Here is a 21,189-nt window from a genome sequence, read left to right as displayed (position 1 = left end):
TCAAAGTGCATTTATTGGTGGAGTTCTGCAGTCTGTGAAACTCAGTGGATGGAGAAGCTTTTATGTATGAATTTCATAAAAGCCATATCAGAATGCAACTCATTCTTACCATGTGTAATGTCAGACAAAGTGGAATAACCCGCTACAGTGTTCCGTGTTGATTTGGTTAGCTGTGTATAGCTTGCAATACCTGTATATTTTGGATTCTGTTATTTGAATTTTTTTTTAATCACTGTGCAACTCACGGGCATCAGTGGTAGCTTTTATATGCAAATGACCATTTCAGATGTATGGTGTGTTTTTACACTGCAAAACAGTCCCCATGTGGATATTTCTTATACTAATTGTACCATAAAGCTGTTTATTCTTTCTTGTAAGAATCCTTTACTATAAATATTGTTAAAGTGTAATGTATTAGACAGTTAAATATTTTTAAAATAAATGTTTCCCTTGTTCTAAGATGGAGCATTTCCTTTGATAAATAAATTTGATAAAACCCTGCTGAAGATGCATGCAAGAAGCAGTTGCCTATTTATCATTTCTTTAGCTCTGAAGGAAACAGAAAAATCAATGCCTTACAGACACTTATGGAGTTCTGTCACTACACTGCATTCCTAAAGAAGATATTACTTAGAAATTTCAGTTTAAACTACAAAAAAATCCCTTAGCAAGGTGAGTTAAGGCAGACAGCGCAACAGATACCCGATTTTAGGAAATATCCACTTTTCACTCTTACATTTGAAGTTATCTCCAACCACCCTGAAAAAAGCAAAAAGCAACTTACGAACCTCATCTGTATATTTAATCTCACTCGCACATAATTCAAACCCATTAAAATAATGGAAATTTTATTTGCATGAAAAACTCGTTTACAATCAGTAAATGAAGAATGAACCATTTGCATTTTCCTATTTCATGACACTTATGAAAAATTTAGTAAATAAATACTTGTGAACATAATAAAGTAAGGCAAAATTTAAGATAAAGCCCCTATCCATTGTTCACAACTTTTGAACATGGCTCACGCTGCAAACAAGTGAAAAAATTCACTGAAGAACTTTAACAAGGAGTTACGTGGGTAATTGAATCACGTCCTCAATCCAAAAACCCAATGATAAGTAGTTTTGTGCTCAACCATATGCAATAACTTTAGAAGGGTCAATCTATTCAGAGCAAAACTATTCATAGTTAATACTTTTGATAGAAGCACTTTGTTAGTATTGTGCAATAGATTTATAAAAAATGGCTTGGAATTCCATTTATCAACCATTTGTAAAGTGCTACTATCAATGCCAAATCCTGCATTCTAACCCCTGTGTAACAATACTGAACGCACACAGCCCCCGGCATCCTGGCAGTTTTGATGGGCTTAAGAGCGAGGACAGTCCGGCATACAAATAATCAACATCACAAACCTACCGGTGAACAAATACATGTAACTGTAACCCCAGAATGTTTTATCTGTACCCTTTCAAAAACAAGCAGAGACTCCCCTTGGTCTTTCCAAAGGTCCATACTGCAATATCCTAAACACCATTACACAATGAAGAAAACTGGAATTGCAGTGTAGTATGAACTGAGTACAGGGTTGCTGTAATGGAGCATGCTTTATTTTTTATATCAGTCTAAATCAAAGGGGCAGGTTCTGTCCCTCAGTATCCATCTCACTGTTACTGGGTGGAGGATGAATAGGCAGAATATCCAGCTCATCTACTTGGGGGGTAGGATGCATTACCACGAGCTGGTCCTGGGGTATATCTGCTGCCGCTGCCGCTAGGTTTGTAATAGATTTGCTTTTCACACACTGGAAGTCAACGTGCCGGCTCTTTCCTTCCTCCTTCTCCCATGACATCCGAATAAATGGCCTCTGGACATAGTTGTAAATCACCTCTGGTCTTCCACCTGGTCGCTTTTTCACTTTCTCCTTGTATGTAGGGTAACCTAAGAAACATTACAGTACAGCAGAAGTTAACACTGCTTTCTGGTGAAAGAAAACCCTGAACTAAACAGTACGAGAAACACATGAAGCATAATGAAGATGAGCACTTGTTTACCATCAGCAGCCAGAATGGAAACACTCAGCTGTGCTGTTCTTGATGTTATATAAGCAAAGGCAACACAGAGACAGAGGCTGCACTACCACACAAGCTGTAATAAAAAAGGCTGCAATGCTCCTGATGATGCAGATGTTTCCAAGACAACTCTCCAAGCTCCACAGGCAAAGCCAGTTGTTCTGTGAACACTGACCTGCAAAGTGAGACCTCAAAAAGACACCTCAAAACTAGAGAGCAGTGCCACTTTGATAAAGTCCCCAAGCAGAATCCTAGCACTGCAATTCATCTCACATCCTCCCAGCTTCCCCAGCTAAGAAAATACAGTTTTAGACCAATCCTTTCCTCCCTGTGCTCTAAGCAGCAATTTTCATTACTACAAAGTTGCACGTAACTATGGCGTGTGAGCATTGAGTCAAACTGTTGCCCTTTGTCTAAAACAAATGCCAGCAAAAATAATCTGTTATTAGCCAGCATTACAGATGGAAACAGTTCTTGAGTAGTTTAATGGCATGTCAGCTAGGAGGCTCATGCTTTGTTCACTTGAACTTATTTTTAAGTTCACAAGTGTTTGATGCATTTGCTTTTTGTCGGCAAATTACAAACTTAACCATGACAACTTGGTGTGTGAATGCTAGAAATTGACAAGTGACAAAAGGCTGTATTTTTAAATATTTGGGTCAACAATCAAAGAAAACGCAATAGAGAGCAGCCCAGTTGTTACATCCATGGTAAAAATCGAAGCCAACTAACTGCACTTGTCTTTCGCAATGCCAGAGCTGAGATTTTTACCCATCAGCCTCCTCAAAGTAGAAGATGCTTATTTCACAGAATCACAGAATTGCTCAGAATCGTAGGGGTTGGAAGGGACCTCCAGAGATCATCATCCAACCCCCTGCCAAAGCAGGTTCCCTACACCAGGTCACACAAGTAGGTGTCCAGGCAGGTCTTGAACATCTCCAGAGAAGGAGACTCCACAACCTCCCTGGGCAGCCTGTTCCACTGACCAGATTTCAGATTAATATTTCTTTGCACTTCAGTGATGCATTTAATAAGTTTGCATTTCCTAAAAGAAAACAGCTAGATGCAACTTAGATTTTTCATTTCGAGCCCAGAAAGACACAAGACCAAGAACAGAACATATAAAAGCTGTAAATGGACTCCAGGACTTCAGATGAAGTAGAGCAAGAACAGAGAAGATTCTCATGAAAACTGAAGGGGAACAGCGTGAGATGCAGCCCTAAGATGCTATAAACCATGTAAGCTACTCAGCAGCTATGTAAGTCTTGTGGAGCAGCCAAGCCTGTAATCAGGTTTCCAGCTGGACCAGTTGTTTATTGACTACCACTCCCCCCAGCCATGTTGTCATCTACCATCAGTGATGTCATCCACCCCACAAGGTGAATCAACCCTTGTATCTTCAACTGTACAGATGATCATAAAGCCTTACCTTCAATGCCCAATCGGATCTTCTTGAGCCCTCTTTCCTTCAAAACAGACTTGGCAACATCTCTATTTTCAATGTATTTGAAGAATCTATACAACTTTGTGCTGTAAATAACTGAAAGTACATTTTAATGAGGAAAAATTGTACTCAAATGATTCAGCTTCTGGTCCTAGAAATAAGGTTTCATTATCTTTTTTCATTGTCCTGCTTTATATAACTGTTTGTTACTGCAGAAGGAGTGGGAAAGACCTAAAAGCTCCTCAAAACACATGAAACCGAAATCAGAAAAAAAGTGGCAGAAGGCACTGTGAAACTGGTTGGTTGCATCTGGTAATTCTTCCTATCGTTTAGTTTTTAATACATGTAGTAAAAGAACTCACAAACCACACTAAATACTCTCAATGCATCCTCAACAAAGGATTTTTTTTTCCCCTCGGGTAAGATGTAATTCCTTTACACATTTTAGGGAGTTCAGCCTTCAAAGTCAGAAACCTCAAATGCCTTCTAACAGTAAAAATTAGCTCCTCTTCTTAATTAGACTTGAATGAAGCAAAATAGTGAACAGAACTGACAAAGCTAATTTTTTTGAAGCATCTGGATGTTATCACTAGGAGTGCTCACACATACATAAGTTAGATGAGCACTTTTACTACCACGGAGCGGCAAGGCAGAAACAAAATAGACTTACTTTGCGAATACTCCTCTCCCATTTGAGGAGGGTACTCTTCATCCCAGTCAACAACATCATCATCCGTCAGCACAACAATGTGGCACTCCCGCTCACCACTTTGGGCACTGGCAACCATTAAGGGGAGAATCATTTCTTCGAGGTAAAACTCAAACTGTTTGCGAGCACCATCATTTGACAGCTCATGCATGAGAGCACCTGGAACGTTTTAAAAAGCATTGATACGTTTAAAGTTGGTTAAGAAATGAGGGCAGGAGCAAGAAACACAGAACTCTGTTCACTTTGCAGTATTTACTGCAGACAGCTGTAAAGACACTTAGTTAATCAGTTTGAATATGATCAGAACTTTTTCCCATTTCCACCGTAAGCTGCACCAGGAGTTCTAACTGACAGCACTGTCCTGCTGGTAGGACATTCACATTCACTGGGTAGACAGTGGCACGACTTCCAAGTGGACTTGCTTAATGTTTTTACTGCCCCTCAATGTGAGGAAGTTGCACGCAGGACTCCTTTTGGGTTTCCTAAAATCAGCACTATTTAAGCCTGCTGCTGAAGGAATAATGCATGCACCCACTTTTCATAAGCGGCAGTTTAAAACCAAAATCCTCTCAAAATCCTCAAAGCATCAGCTCTGAAATCCTGCTAAGACAGAGTGACTGAGCAGGCAACACGTAGTGAAGCCATGGCGCTGCTGGTGAAGGCACAGGTGCCCTGTACGTATCTTACATGTCTTACAACTGCACAGCCACCACAAGATCACAGCAACCAGAGACATGGCCAGGTGATCTGACCTGCTGGCCAAAGCTTTGGCTGCATTCAGGGATGACACCAGCTGGACATACACTACACACTCATAACCAGGATGCACCACCAGCACAACTCTACTGCTTTCACTAGCAATACAGCTCAGTTTTCATGGGCAGGGAGTTGAACAACTTATATTCCCTCTCTTCTACAAGATACCACTTAATGCTAGTGTATCCCTACCACAGATAAATCAGTACAGTTTAACTATCACACACTTCCAACCAGGGCACTAAAATATTTGAGTATCACATATTTCAATATCTAAAACATGATTTTTCACAAGCTGCATATCCATTTGGAGCCCTACTTTAAGAAAAAAAAGGATAGATTTTGTTCATATAGTATCAGACGTGTTCCTTATTTCAATAAAGAAAAATCTGCAATTAATCCTTCAGATATTTGCTTAAGTTAGCCTGTACAATTCATTTTAATAAAGTGCATACTTACTGAGATCCCTGCATTTAATAGTACTGTACTCAAAAGAGATACAGAGATAGTCACACGCTTCTCTCAATTCAGGAATAGATATCCCATCAGGACAGCGTATCACTCCAGTCTTGTAGTAATCCTGAAGTAATACAGTAAACAAAAAAAAAAAACAATGTACTGAAACATCTGTTGACAGATACACTTCAGTCTCAAAGCTGAAATTATTTTTCCACAACAAACCCTTCTAAAACATAAGAGAGCAATGTGCATCAAAAAATTATGAATATTATTATCCTTGAATTCATACAGTTTCTGAGATAGCTGCTTTCAGAGCAGCAAGCTCTAGCATGGATCATTTTCTAAGCAACATCTACTACTGCTGGTCATCTTGTTGCATATATACTGCCTTTTATGTATACTTCCCTCAGCTTTTGATATTCCACTTCTGCTGACAAAGCAGTTTAACAGTTTTAGATCTTGTGTAAGAAGATATTTCCTTCTCACATTAAAGACTGCTTTTCTCCCATTACCTGCAGAAAGTTCACTTCAAGTACTGGTTGGGTTTTCCCTCATTTCAGCACAAGAAGGGCTGAATATATCTAAACTAGGCCAACTAGACCCATAGGAGATGAACAGATTTTTTTTTGTTGGCCTCATGTGTTCTCCCTGGTGTTACACATGTGCCTAGAAAACCCTGGGAAAGTTCACATCAAGATTCAACCAAAAACCTAATGCAATATTTCAAGAACTTAACTTTTCTTAGTACATAGAGCACTTGTCCTAACAATGCTTTTAGTACCTCTTCCTCCATAAAAACTCACCAGAATTGCACGAAACACAGTGGACCCAATTCCTTCTGCCACTTCATACTCTCCTTTTTCATTGGGACGTGTGAAGTTATGTTCTCTGCCTGATCCAAACATCCTGCTCAAAAATAAGAAATTTAGTTAGAACTCCCTACTAGGTGTTGGGTTTTTTTGTGAACCTTAAAGGTAAAAATGTCAAAAATGGTACTCAAATGATTTGATGTGCATTTTCTGACCACTTTTAAAGCCAAAATGTATTTAAATAAATGGAAGTCTAACAGCTTAAAGGCTTAAGGCCAAGAAGCCATTCTCTTACCTCCTAGTGCATTCCAGTTAAGCAGCTCCTACCCAGTGACCCGTGAGCTGACACCAGGGAAAATGGTTTTATAAATAGCTTGCATTTTAGAACAGTATTTCCATATTTTTATTAACCTACTTTTGAATTGATAAAAGATAAAATAGATTTGCGCCTTGAACCAATCCCTGAGGGAGAATAACTCAGCAACACACAGAAAAAAAATATCTAGTGCATTAGCCAATACCATTTCTTTGGAGGCTGACATGAAAAAAGAGACAGTTTCACCACATAACCTCATTCTGATACATTACCAGTTTGTGACATTCCTGTTTATTTACATATAACTTGATTGTAAATATACAAACACCTTGCATCAATTCTTTAATTTACTTCAGGTTATTTGTACTTATTTTCTTTACCATTTACACAAAACAGTTTTTCTGGCTCTTTGCAACTCTGCCCCTGACTTGTCACAAAACAGGGAACCAAGGTACTATTCATCCCTCACAGTGCACGTTTAAAGAACAAAATTGTTTCATCATACATTTATCTATGCCTCAGCAAATAGCTTCATATATACATTTTTAAATATTATGTGATTAGGGATTGAAAAAAGTCCCATTTTAATAGCAAAGCAGTCTGTATCCAAGCAATTAAAGTACAGCATTCCTTCCCACCTACAAAACATGATGTTATGTTGCTTATTATAGTTTCTGCAGCAAGCATTAAGCACGAGTTATGTGGACTTTCATTCAACTACTGTCCATTTGCAACACTAGTTCTCTTTGCTGTGAGACTGACACGTTACACCGATAATGCCCATTTCACATTACACTGTTCTAACGCATTTTAGAAGATAAATCTGAGCTTGAATGCTGTCTGGACAGGTCCATTAAGAAAAAACACTATCACCAAAAACACCTACAAGTTTTCTTTCATGCTGCTTTGAAAAACATCATCTATGTCAGAAGTGCTTTATGAAGCAATTAGGTTAAAAATCGGAAGATAGCATAAGGCAGACTGAATACAGAAGTGATGCCAAGCAAGAAGGAAATTTCATATGCTCGTATGAAGTGTTAATGCAGTTGCAAACTGCTGTAATAGATGTCCACTGGCACCTCTGCCAAGCGGAGAACTCTTTCACTTAAAGACTTTTACAAATTGATAACATCAAGTGTTAGATTAAAGTAACAATGAGATCAGTAGCTTTTTAAACAGCTCTTTTTTATCTTAAAAAAAAAATATGTATACATATTGAATTACTCACTTCTGTAGGTAGGAGACTAAGAAAATAAAAAGGTACAAACCTGCCCAACATTGTGTTTGGTTGTGCAGTGAAGATAGAAGGATCGACAACAAATCTGGTGTTGTCCACTATGAGTGTTACCCGTTCAGAAGTTCTTACATTCCGAGCTCCCTCTTTCCCATTTTCATACACAAACACCATTTCTCCACCAGCCTTGCAGCTTCCATCTGAACTTGACTGGCTACTGTTCCTACTGCTGTTCCCCATGCTAACACTGGAACCATTAGGGGAAGTCTTCTGAGGGCGGGGGCTGCTTGGTCGAGATGAACTATGATCCTTTTCTCGATCTTAAGAGAGCACGAGGTGGAGGGAAAAGAAAAACAACACAATCTATTAGTCTTACATGAGTCCTATGCAATTTATGGGTTTCCAGAAACATAGCATGGCAAACTGACAGACTTATTCAACAAAAGCTGTTCTTCAGTTAAAGAAACATTCAAAAGTAACTACTTTCTGTATAAGAACCCAAAGTTTCTACTGTCTGGCCATCATAAAAGGGCTCCTTGCAACCCAAACCATTCTAAGTCCTACTCTCAATCAATTCATCATTCATACTGTACTGACATCTAAGATTACCCCTACCCAGGTGCACAAACTTCTAATTTGGCCTTGTTGAACTTCAAAGAGGTTCACACCAAACCTGCCTTGTCTCCCCAAATTCTTCATTAGAAAAAAAAATATTAGCATTCCACAATTGAAAAAGCAGCTCAACATAATACAAGAGCTACTCATCACAGTTTGTATTTAGTATTGTGGTACCAAAAAAAACACCAACACAAATGAACAAACAAAACAAAAAAACCTCCACAAATTCTGTTACATTAAAAAAAGAGAAGTTTTTCCTTTTACTATAATGCTAAACCCCAAACCCTGCCAAGGGGAAAATATTCTCTTTTTAGGAGAATTAGATAATTCTTGCAATTTATATTAAATAAGAATCATAATGTAAGAATATATAAATGTTATGATCTAGGGAAGAAAAAAAAAGGTACTTCCAGCCCAAGGCACACACAAGGAATCTGTATGCTTTCTATTGTATTCCTTTAACAAACTGGCAATTAAACTTAAAAATTTTAATCCTGAAATGCTAAAGATCTGAACACACCAGGATGGTACTGTCTTGTTGGTGAAGTAACATTCCTGATGCATGGAGTGAGCTGAGACTCTGCTCTTTCATGGGATGAGTCACGAGATCTGTCACTGGATCTGCGTCTGTCCCTCGATCTCTCATGTCCACCACTTGCACCATGAAGGCTCATTTTTGTACAGTCTGCTCCTTTAGCAATACGAGATGAGGTGCTGGAAACAGAAGAGAAATGTTCCACGTTTCAAAATGTCTGAAACATTGTACATTGAAATTTCAAAGACATCAAAACACATACATGGAGCATAAACTGAAGATTAACATTATCCACATCCATTTTCTTTCTCTGCTGTACTCATATCTACATTCACAAAAGTAATCAATGGTTTGGAACGCTAAATTGACAGCACAAATTATCTGGTTATTGCTGTATCATCTACAAAGAGATGCTGCTTGATCAGTTGGAGACTGCCTGGCAAATCGCACTCACAGAAATCCCTTCCAGAACAAGTCAGTCAAGCACAGCTGAGTATTTTATTTTGATTCTTACTGTTAGATTAAGCATTGTAATTGAACAATGAAATCAAAAGGCAGGGCTCTTTTTATTTATTTATTTATTTTTTTCCAGTAAAACCTGGTTTGGAAAACATTTATCAGAGTACAGGCTTTTAGAACAGACTTAGCTGCTTGCTTGTCTCTTCAGGGTTTGCCTGTTTGTTTTCTTGCAACTTGCCCTCTAAAAGGAGGTCAGCCTCACACCAGTTAATGCACCAAAACATACCAGCCACGAGTTTACATTTGTGCTTCCTTTTTAAAATTGTCAATTACTCTCATAAGAAACAATAGAGTAAGAGACTTATGAAGTGTACTATCTAAGCTGAGACTCTTAGAGCTGTCAGTAACAAGAATGACATTTGTTCCAAACTAGCAAATTTTAATTAACCGTTTAAGATTTTTTTTTAGACTGTGGTTATGTTACATTTCCTAAATCAAGGATACTGATTTTGTTTTGCAATTAGTTATTAAAGCTATCAACAAAGCCTCTCGGTTTCAAGGTCCAGTACCTTCAGAAATTGCCTAAAAATTAAACAGCAATGTACAAAAGTCACTGCTGAATTTCACTGAAAATACTTCTGCCTTTCATTTGTACTCTTTAAAATGATTTTATATCAGCAGAGAACAGACATCTGTGTCCTTGCACCCCACCAGAATTCTTAAATTAGTTCCTTTGCTATTTGTCATTTAAGCACAGGCATGGCAACACTCCTAGTTTATAACAGGTTCAACTGCAGAACTTTGATGAAGCCCCAGGCACGGTGTAACTGAGACAGAAGTGTGGACAGCTACAGCATCTGACAAAGATGGGTCACCATTTCCCACAGGAGCCTCGATGCCCCAGTTGCTTGCAGCCTGTGAATCACACAGCTTACCAAGAGACCTGAAAGATCACTGCTAGGAATGCTGTAGAATTCAAGAACAAGAAGAGGTAAGAATCAGGACTTAGCTAAGAAGGGCACTTAAAGACAACTTTAAAAAGCACTGACTGCAGAAGCAAGTAGAGCAGAACATCCTCTTAAGTAACTTAAAAGTCATGACCAAACCCCATCCCCCCAAGTTTCCCCACAAGACTAGATCGAGAAGTAAGCATCTAACGTGACACACTGCAACTTCAGGTATCAGTGACTGATAAGAAGAGGAACGTAAATCAGAACAAAAGACAGGATAAATCTTTACTAGTTTACATTAGTGCTGAAATTGGCCTCAAAGGGGTATTAGTACAAAACAAAGAAATATGTCTTTCAGCTTCCCCCCACGCCACTTTGAAGGAAAGATCTTGTATCCAACGAAGGAGGAGTTTGGTGCAGAGAGAATCTACTGCAATACTGTTTCCTGCCAAGCTTAAAATATGCTGCAATAAGACATGCATCTCGAAGTTGTGAAGTCAGCCAAAGGTCTACTGAACGAGGCAAAACAACTGCAAGCCTTGCTCATGGCTGGAAAGGCTCAGAACTATGAGCTAAGAATCAAGATGATTGAAATACGTTCGTTAAAATAAAACAGCACTCTCCACGGGGCCTTCAGTGCTATTTTGACTGGGTAAAGATGTATGGCATTTCAGCACAGCTAATGCATCTCCTTACCTGTTTCGCTCTTCTAATAGAGGAAAGGTAATTCTGCATCATAAAAGTAAAATATGCAAAAGTTCCCAAGGGTGAGGATGGGCAAATCTGCCTTTCAAAGGCATCAACAATTTAAGAAAACCTCTGTACCTTTTCTTCCTCATATAGCAGTGTATATGAAATACAGCCTTCTAAGCAGGTAGGAAATGATGGCAAAACATCGGAAACGGTCAGTTTGTAGCCTGCAGTTAAAATGTAACTCAAAACAGAGGAACCCAGTTCATCCATGACAATTGATTAGTAACATACAGCTGAACTTCCCCAGAAACAGTCACAGCCTTCCTGCCCCTGAAGCGTGATGTTATGATAGCAACCAACTGCCCCGCACAAACAGGCACGTAGCAGCCCTGTGACAGCGCACCTCAGCAAATCCTGATAGAGCCACGTGATCACCTTTAACAAAGCTTTTTGATCCTAGCCCTGATAATGCTTTTAGCCACGCTGCAAGAAACCAGAGTAGCGCGTATACAGCACTTCATGGTATCAGAACGTACGATTGCCCATTTCTGAACAGCCAAGTGCTTTAGTTTCCTTAACTAAGGGAAATACTAGAGAAAATGAAACCAAACCTCTGTGAGGATACTTGAACCTATCACGCATTTTGGCGGTGCAGGCACAAATTACTCTTCAACAGGAAAGGCAATTAAAAATGTGTTTCTTAATTCAGCATACTATCTTAAGCCGCATTACTCTCAAAGCAGTGATTCAGAGTTCACACAGCAGTGGGATGAGCCCTGGTTAATAATCTCTCTCAGGAGAAAAACAGGTGCTACAGCAAGCAATCCTGAGTCAGCCAGAATCCCATGAGGGAGGCTGGAGGCTCAGCCACACACCCACGCTCCTACTGGGGCTGCCTTCCAGTACCTGGAGGGTCCCGCAGGAAAGCTGGGGAGGGACTTACAGGGGCATGCAGCAATAGGACGTGGGGAAAGGGCTTTAAACTGGAAGAGGGTAGGTTAAACAAATTGTAAAGATACTACAAATTCTTAACTGTGAGGGTGGTGAGACACTGAAGCAGGTTGTCCAACGAGGCTGTGGATGTCCCTCCCTGGAAGCACTCAAAGTCAGGCTGCACAGGCCTGTGAAGCAACCCGGTCTGGTGGGAGGTGTCCCTGCCTATAGCAGGGGTTGGAACTAGATGATCTTACAGGCCCCTTTTCAACTCAAACCATTCTATGGTTCTATGAGAAAGCACCATTTAAACATGAATCTTCCCTCATCTTATTAACAGCCATTTAAGCATCGGTTTTAAAACACACTGCTGTTGAATCACAACAGAGAAGAAATTCAGTGTATTTCTTTGGTCTATTGAAGATGCATCTGACAGAAGTCTGCAGTTCTCTTGCTCTACAGCATGTACACCAAGCTAAATACTACCAGTGAAATACAATGTTGTTCAGATTTAAACTCCTTTGTTTGCTTTGCATATTGTAGAGCAAAGAACATAAAGAAAGGGACCTGCAGAGCTGTGTCACTGTACCAGGTGTTTAATCACCCTGAAAAAGGGAGCTACCACCAAAAAGGAAGGACAACCTGGGACATATTTCACTAAGAGGCTGAAGAAGTTGCAAATGTTCAACAAAGTATGAAGACATCAAGACTACTAAATATACTTTTTTCCCCTAATAGAAGATCTGTAATGTCATTTTCTTCCTCTCACAACAAAACCACTGGGGACAGGTGGCAGTTTCCACTGGGAAATGCAAAAAAAAAAAAAAAAAAACAAAAAAAAAAAAAACACACCAAAACAAAAAACAAAAAACCCAAAAAACTCTGCATTACAGCAGCAATGCAAAGGCTGTTAAGAGTTATTTGATTTAATCCATTATCAAGTCAGACCGATACACTTGCTGTCTCTCCGTATCTTTAAAATAATTTTAAGCAGATTTTCAGACTGCTAACTGAGACTTGCCAGTGCATTTTGCAGATGAAGTCTTAACCTTTGGTAGAAATCGGAGGTAATGAACCCTGATAACACAGACAAACCAAAGCAGTGCTGAAGCAGGGAGCTCTCCATTGTGTCACTGCAGCTACTGCCCTGACGAAAGAAGGAACGACAAAAGCAGAGCAGCCCTACTTGAAAGAACAAACTGTTCACAGACACATTAGGCAGCCCAGTACAACACCAGTACTTCCCAACAGCAGTGAGACACGGATAATTAAAACTGCCAGGAAACCACTGGTCTTAAGCAGCACCTGGCTGTCACACTGTATTAATTTGTAATGTCAGCCTACAACAGTGAAGAGTGTTCTGGGCAGTGCATTATTACAAGCCTCCAAGAAAGTCATTATAGCTTCAGATTTCTATTTCTCTAAAAGAAAATACTCGCAACTCCCAGCTTTCAATCTATTTCCCAGATGGTTAACATCTGCACACTGCACCTTGGAAGCTGTAGATACAACAGAGGAACAAAAGCAGCATTTAAGCAAAATGTTATTCCTAGATGCTTAATAACAGCACTTAATTTAAAACTAAGTGGAAAAAAACCATCATGTAGGCTACCCTATGTAGCTAGCTCACAGAAGTTTACCAAGAGAAGGTCAATGCTGCCTTGCTTTGTCGATCACCTTCAAAGAAAGCAGCCCTATGAATATTGGTGTACTCAGCCTACACAGAATTTCACTATACTGCTTTTCCTGGCTCCAAAGGAACACTGGGACAGCAGCACTGCACCCATTCAAGAACATCTGATAAATAAATGAGTTTGTTTTCCTATTGAGTCACAGATAAAGACAGCTCTGCCTTTGTAACAGGGAAGAGGCATTTTCTTTAAATGCAGTTACCTAACAAAGAAAACCAAATAAGCTAAAGGCTTTAAGGAAGCCTATTTAATATGGAGTAAAGGAGGAAAGTACCATCAAAATGACACGCTTGTCATACCAACATGCTTTGTGTTTCTGCAGCAAAGGAAGAGCTTTCTTTAAAAGAAGTGAATGCACTTCAATTTAATGATGCATCAGAGTCACTGGTGAAAGAAGGGCTTCCATTTGTCTTTATACATAACAACATACTGCTATGAATGTATTACTAATGACTAAAAGAAGTCATTAAACTGAATTAATTTCACTGCCAAAACAATTAGCACGTATTCCAATACAAAAAGTGTGTGTGCATCCTACTGAACACTGCCAATAAACACATGATTTGTAAAACAGGCTCTTGTCTACAGAATTATGGTGGTAAACTAACATAAAAGCCAAAGAAAACAGCCATGAAAAAGCCATAAATCTAAATGTAAATGTAGAGGACACAGCACTGGATTATTTGTTAAGATCTTACCCCTATTTTTCACCCTTTATCTTCTAGACCTATATGAACTAACTCATCTTAACATAAGAACTTAGATCCAGTCCATTCCTAGGATGATTCACATAATCAACACTTGTAGAACGCAGATAAAGAGCTTTCTATATACAATAAGTACCAGCAATACTTCTGCAAGGCATCAGATGAAATCAAATCCGTTCTGTTCCTATCACTAGGACTTACACAACGCTTATGCCCCCCTTTCTCCCCCTAAGCCTGTTCTTTGTCAGCAGATATGTAAATTGACCAGTACACACAAAGGACAGCACTCTCCCCTTAACTCATTCTGCTCCTGAGCATTACCCACAGATTATTCCTTTTAACACATACACACCTTCCTCTTGTATCTATCAGGGAGGAAACACAAAAGCACGGAAATAATTTGGGAATCAGAGCACAAAGGAATTCTGTTCCTCCCAAGAAGACAGCCTTGAAAGCCAGATCAGCATCCTTTGGCATTACTTGTTAAGTTCAGCATATTTGGTATTTCCATCCTCTCTTCAGTAGCCCAGCGCAGCACGAGCCAGCCATACTTTTTCCTCCATCATCTTCCCCTCAAAGGATAAGAGACCGTAGCTCCACAGTCCATTCAGAGACGCACCCCCCTGTAGCTATTAATTCAGCTCAATTCCTCGCAGCCACTGACTCAGCCATGCGTAGTGCGATCCTGACGTCTGACCTCGCCGCCTCCTGCCAGCCCAGCTCACACTCACTGTCCCGCATCCCCAGGCAGCCATTGGGCGATGTGAGTGACAGGCAGCGTGAGGAGCGCACGAGCGGCGAGCTGCCGTGCCAAGCACCATCTGCGAAGCTATTTTTGGTCCTGCCAAGTCGTCGGCTTTCAGCACACAAACACACATCTCGAAAGGTTATTGCTAACTTTCTCTCGTCACATAGCTCGTTTGTGCTCATCATCGTCCACACTGCACAAATACATGCAGTTTCAAGGGCACTCGATGTCTTCCTGCCAAGTCTGCCTGGATTAATGTTTGAATTGAATTCACCTTCCACTGAGCTCATGAGCAGGTATGGCAATAACCTCCTGAGAACAAGATAGCACACTCCCCATGCTCTAAACTGTGAACGTCCCTTTTCCAGCAAGTTTATTGTAGGAAATATCTACTGTGCTTTTCAGCAAAAGACCACTGCTAGAAAAAGGAAGTCAATAAGAAGAAATGCAAGATCCGTGATTAGAAAAGCAGGGCAGCAGCACTCTCAACAGAGGAGACCGTTCTCGTGAGGCAGGAAAAATATTCCCTTTGCACCATTTCAGTCCCCTGAGCCACTGAATCTTCTGTTCTTAGCATTTCCTGAGGGTTCATGCAATGACCTTCTAGAAGCAGAAGAGCCATCGCCGTCTTCTAAGTCATTTCTTCCCATCAAAATAACTCACGGAAGACGTGGCTATAAGCAGCCATATAGAAAGTGTAACAGAAAAGTCTCAGGCCTTTTTCCTCCCTCCAGCAATAGAGTCAACAAGCAGCAAGTAAAAGTGCAAATGTGCATTGGTTCTTTCAGCACTGGTTCTCTATATGTGGTCTTCCCATCAGAGCAGAACTAGCATGTTTTCCTTTCTATCCCAGCTCAGCTAGAAAGAACATGCCATGGATACGCTAGTTCTGATTCTCCCCCAAAGCCGCTCAGCAGGCCAGGACACACAACCATCAAGACCCTGCAAAAGTAAGGTCTGGCACCCACGCTTAATGGGGCTCAGCCACCAAGAAGAAAGCCTTTGGGCAGAATTCTCTACTCAAAATGCAGAGTGCTATAAGACCTTCCCTCTGTTCCACACAGCAGCTCAGGAAAACACGTTTCCAGCTCCAAAATTCTTAAATATTCTTCAGCAGGCCCTATCAACCACCAACAATATATTTCTTAGTAATTCCATTCCATTAAGGAAACAACAACAATTAAAAATCCAGTGTGCTCATTTGCCAATGATTTTGATTTTTCAAGCAGCAAGGAATTAATCTTCATGTAAATATACAGCCACACCTCATGACTTCTGTCAAACTACTCAAATACATCACATACAAGAAAACAGGTTGCCTTTATTCACATGCCAGCAATTCCTCCTCCATTTTCAAAAAGGGATTTTTTTTTTTAATATCCAAGTTAAAGAAGCTAAGAAGCATTGTATTCTTCCTTGGGACTGGAAAGTATGTCCATCTTCAGAAGTTCAAAGGAATCACATTTAAACACTTTCTGAACCCGTATGCAGCCTGCAGCATCCTACAAAACGTTCAGTGGCAGAAATCATATTTATAAGAACAGAAAAAAAATAATCAGTCCTGCAGCAGAAAATCTTACATATTCTGATACCATTGCAGGGATGACAAAAAGAAACTTCTAAGGATGTGTCACGTACTTAGAAAATGCTGAGGCAAGTTGCATATTCATTCAGAACTCATGAATCCATCCTTCTCTAGCATGCAAAAATAAAATTAGCCACAAGAATTTTCAGCCTTCAACATTTGCACAGTAACTTATTTCTAGAAAATTTTTCGAAGAAGTTCAATATTTTTAAAGATTCCAAAGATTCAAGGGTCATGAGAACATGGCACAGCCATGTTTTGGTCATTCATGCAGTAGAGCAGACAGGATTTCAAACCTAAGAGTACTTAAAGAGAGTGAGAAAATATGGAAATACCATTTGGTATTGACTAGAAGAGCAGCAAAGATATTCAGGAAAAATCTTAAGAAGGAAGAAAGGTTCAGACAGATTTTCCACCGCTACTCTAGATGAAGCATTTAGTGCAACAGAATTAAAATGAAAGTCTTCCAACAGCAATTAAAGCCTTTTGGAAGCTAAAAACTAACACGAGAAGCTAATAACCCTAACCAATGAAAAAATTAATAGAAAATACAAACCAGCAATACCTATCAATGAAAATATTAATGACTCCTTACTTGAACCTCAGCTGCTGTTCAGTCAACATTAGATTCCTGGAAGTCTTCTTCCATCTTAAGTAGGTACTGGAATAAGCACCAAGTTTTCTTAATAGATTGGACAAGCAAGACAGATTGAATCATTAGCTGCACTCAGTTTTAACACCACAATTTCATCCCCTCAGGATCCTTTAATTTTTTCTAGGGATCACTTGAATTGCTCTTGTTTTCTGATACATTGCTCACCTCAGAACAAGAAAAAGGAGAGAAAACATCACAACCTGCTAGAGGTTTCAAAAATTCCATCTGATTCTCAATCTAGAAAAAGACATGTGGAGCTGTGTGACTGGTAAATAAGAGCACCTCTCTGAGGGTTTTGCACAAGTCCTCTGCATCAAGCGGATGGCACCATGAAGAAAGCAGGGCTCCACAACTCTCCTTGCTGCTACACAAACCAAGCCTTACACTCAGCAGGATGGCTCACACTCCTGGATTGTTTTCAACAAGTCCAGACAATTATTTAAGCTATTCTAAGAATGTCAAGGCTGGTGGATTAAACACTGCAGAACATCAAGAAGTGACAAGCTAACCATCTATCTTAAATATTACTCTTTCATCAAGATTCATTATAAAGTTCTTATTTCGTTATTACAGTTTTAAAATCTGGAGTATTTTTTTTTTTTTTTATGACAATAAGGTATGTTTTGAAAGTGCAAAGCAAATAAGACTGCAGTAGTCAAACCTTTTAATGAAGCCATTTTCTTCCAGTTCCACCCTTAAGATTTGTCTTCAAAGGCATTTTTCTCACACTGCATTTTTCAGACTTATTTCTCTCGAGAAAAAAAGTGTCCATTAAATCAGAAACTGTAGTAACATTTCTACACTCAGCCACAGAAAATCAGATTATTTAGTTTAGGCTTTTAAATAAAGCACACTATTTTCCAATAATTTGATTCGATGAAGTAATCAAGGATCTCAAAGGAACAAGGTAACAGAATATTTCTCCTTAATTTATACCTCAGACTATTACTTGGTTTCATATTCACAAAGCTTTCCAAAAAGAGTCTACATTATTCTGATAGAAAATGATGTTACTTTAAATACTATCCCTCTACCTCATGTACTAAAAGCCTCCATGAAATGCTGGCTGTTCAGCACTTTGCTGGGAACACCTACTACGTCTCACCAGAGCCACGTCTAACTCTGCAGCAGTCATTTCAGAGACATGCCTTTTGAGGGGAGAACCCTGAATTCAGACTAAACGAAGTGATTCAAGTCTTTCTCAAAGCACAGGCCATAGACTTCCTCAAGAAAACTCCACATTAACCCTTTTGATCATGTGATGTTACTATAGATTTACATCTATTTAACTGCCCACCGAGAAAGCTCCTTACAATTAAATCCTGCCCATTCCTTACAATACTGAGACTGACAATGACACAGTTTACGCAGTCTACAAAGTGGGCTATGTTTTTTGTTCCTAAATGTTTAACTTTGCATTTAGCAATATTAAGAATGCATGGTTGCCTGTTCCCACTTTATCAGGCTGTTCAGATCATGTGCTGTTAACAAGTCCTTTTCATTATTTACTACCCCTTCCATCATTAGCCATCTGCACCAGTATCAGTTTTAGGCTGCATTGCATATTGCCAGTCATGGGAGGCAGTGCAGGACCACAGATGAGCACCACAAACCAGAGTCAGCAATGAGTCATCATTTGCAATCACACTGTGACACTGATAGTGAACAGTCCTCAATTCACATACAGTGCCCTCTAATAACTGTACCATTCACTTGCCAATACTGCACCGCATTTTGACCCTAAATAAGAAGCACAGATCAACCACTTACCAGACACTAACCTTAACAAAAACAGCAGCTGTACAAAGCTGCATTTCATAGGCCCACACTGACCAGAAACAGGAGTTCTGCATTAACCATTCCATTATTCACTGTAAAGTAACATCTCAAACAAGCCTATAATTGCATGGGTCTCCCTAGGAGCTTTTTAATTACCAAAGCATTCTTTTTTTTTTTCCTGCCTCTCAGATGTCTCAATTATCCAACATTTAATGACAGGACAATGACCAACAATATTAATTGCTTGTTCAATGCTTCGGGCAACACCACAGTACAGCTTATCTGAATCTATATAATAAGAACATGAATTACATTGCTGTTACTGAATGTTCTCCTTAGCTCTTTTCCTAAAATCCTTAAAGTGGGAAAGCTTAAAAAAAAAAAAAAAAATCAGCAATTTTAGCTAGCTAACAGATGTTTTCAGATATATTTAGCACTTCTAAAAGGCAAAAGTACCTCAAAGATGCACTTTTTTTTTTTAAACATGCTTATATGTATTTTCAGCACTGTGTCTCTTCACATATATTTGCTAGGTATCTAATAGCTTGGCTTAGATAATTTTTGGAATGCTTGATGCTGGAAAAGCACTAATTAACTTCATTATGTCTTCAAAAAGCACTTAGGAAACATTCTTGCAATGGGGGAAGCAGAGGCAAGCAAGATCTGACAAACAGCTTTACAAAGAGAATGCTACAACATGTGACACTTGCATGCAAGCAAATATTAATCATCACCATGACGGAGCTGCAAGTATTTTAAGTATGCTGCTTCACAGAGTACCCAACTAAAAAAGCCATGAACAGGAAGTAAATCCCAGTAAGCATCCCATATATTTGGCCACTCAACCAGTATCCTGATATACACAAAAGGCATTCAGCTTAATGAAGCAAAGACCCCATACGCCACAAAGCAAATGCAAACACAGACAGGGAAAGCTGGCAAATCAGTTACATTGGGAAGCATCTTTTAAAATAGTTAAGTAGCATTTCTTTAGAAAAGAATCATGAAATTCATGACAGGACTTGCCACAACCAGATACAGCAGCCTTTAGAACAGGCTTCCAATGCAGTTTTGAGATGCAAGAGATTGTATGCAGCACCTACCTTGAATGTTTACAAAGCTTACGAGGTCTATTATGCAATTTCCGATCCCAATTCTCTGGATCACTGGAGTTACTGTCATAAGGATGAGGCCGTCCTGCCATTCCACTGCAAGTTTCCTCACACTACTGCTCTCAAAAGCACACATGCAGCACTCACAACCTACATTAAGAGAGCAGTGTTTACCTTTTAAAAAATGCCACATAGGAAAATAACAGAAGACAATGCACATTTTAGTGTTGTTAGTTTTCTTTTTTAAATTAAAAACCACAGAATGTAGGATATTTTCAAGCATGACTTCAACATTACACAGCAACAATCTTCTACACATTCTGCTGACACCTGCACTAAAAAAAAACATTTTGCTGTAAGTAATATAGTTCTGTAAGTTTTGGTAGACAGCTTTAATTTTGCCACAATTCCACTGGGTCCAAACAGGAAAGTCAATGGCTATAAAACACGAGGAAAACATATCATAGCTTTCTTCCAAATGGATGAAGTTAATTCCAAAGATCCCAATGTTGAAAGGAGATCAACAGTTTTACAATTTGAGTGGTTGCCCAAAAAGAGAAGATAATTATCATTAACAGTTTTATCTGAGCCTTCACTCCAGAAGGAGATTAACATCAATTCTTAGAAATGTTCAATCCTGCCCAGTTTCACTGAACTTCTCAGAAAAGAAAACATTTCATGGTAAAGTAGAAATCACTATAACCCTACCTTTGCTTTGACTGAGATCCAAGATTGTTTAATATCCATTAAACTTCACTCATAGACAAATTAACTCTATTAACTGTCAATCAAGGCAGCCAATCCTAAATATCTGGAAGTGGCACTTTTGTCAAGACAGTTGTGTGTAGCAATCTGCTTACAAAAGTGGTGAAGCAGCTAGAAGTAAACAGTTGATGGTTCTAAAGCATCTGGAAAAATCCAGGAA

General features: G+C 39.3%; 1 protein-coding gene across 2 annotated transcripts; it reads right to left on the bottom strand.

The window, feature by feature from the left end:
- Positions 1 to 1,630: 1,630 nt before the first annotated feature.
- BTBD10 (BTB domain containing 10) lies at positions 1,631 to 20,356 on the bottom strand (the record flags this gene model as incomplete). 2 transcript variants are annotated; one of them, XM_079537169.1, is made up of 8 exons in its annotated part: positions 1,631 to 1,941; positions 3,502 to 3,612; positions 4,187 to 4,384; positions 5,441 to 5,561; positions 6,244 to 6,346; positions 7,834 to 8,119; positions 8,938 to 9,131; positions 20,256 to 20,356. In XM_079537169.1, 8 exons carry the CDS (start codon positions 20,354 to 20,356, stop codon positions 1,631 to 1,633), a joined length of 1,425 nt encoding a protein of 474 aa, XP_079393295.1. The 2 variants fall into 2 exon arrangements, with proteins under 2 accessions (XP_079393295.1, XP_079393294.1); XM_079537168.1 differs by lacking the exon at positions 20,256 to 20,356 and adding an exon at positions 14,738 to 14,862.
- Between the last annotated feature and the right edge of the window lie 833 nt (positions 20,357 to 21,189).

This window comes from Tetrao urogallus (genome assembly GCF_951394365.1).
Source record: "Tetrao urogallus genome assembly, chromosome: 6".
NCBI classification, from domain to species: Eukaryota; Metazoa; Chordata; class Aves; order Galliformes; family Phasianidae; genus Tetrao; species Tetrao urogallus.
Note: the sequence above shows the minus strand (reverse complement) of the source record. Positions and strands in the feature narration are given on the sequence as shown.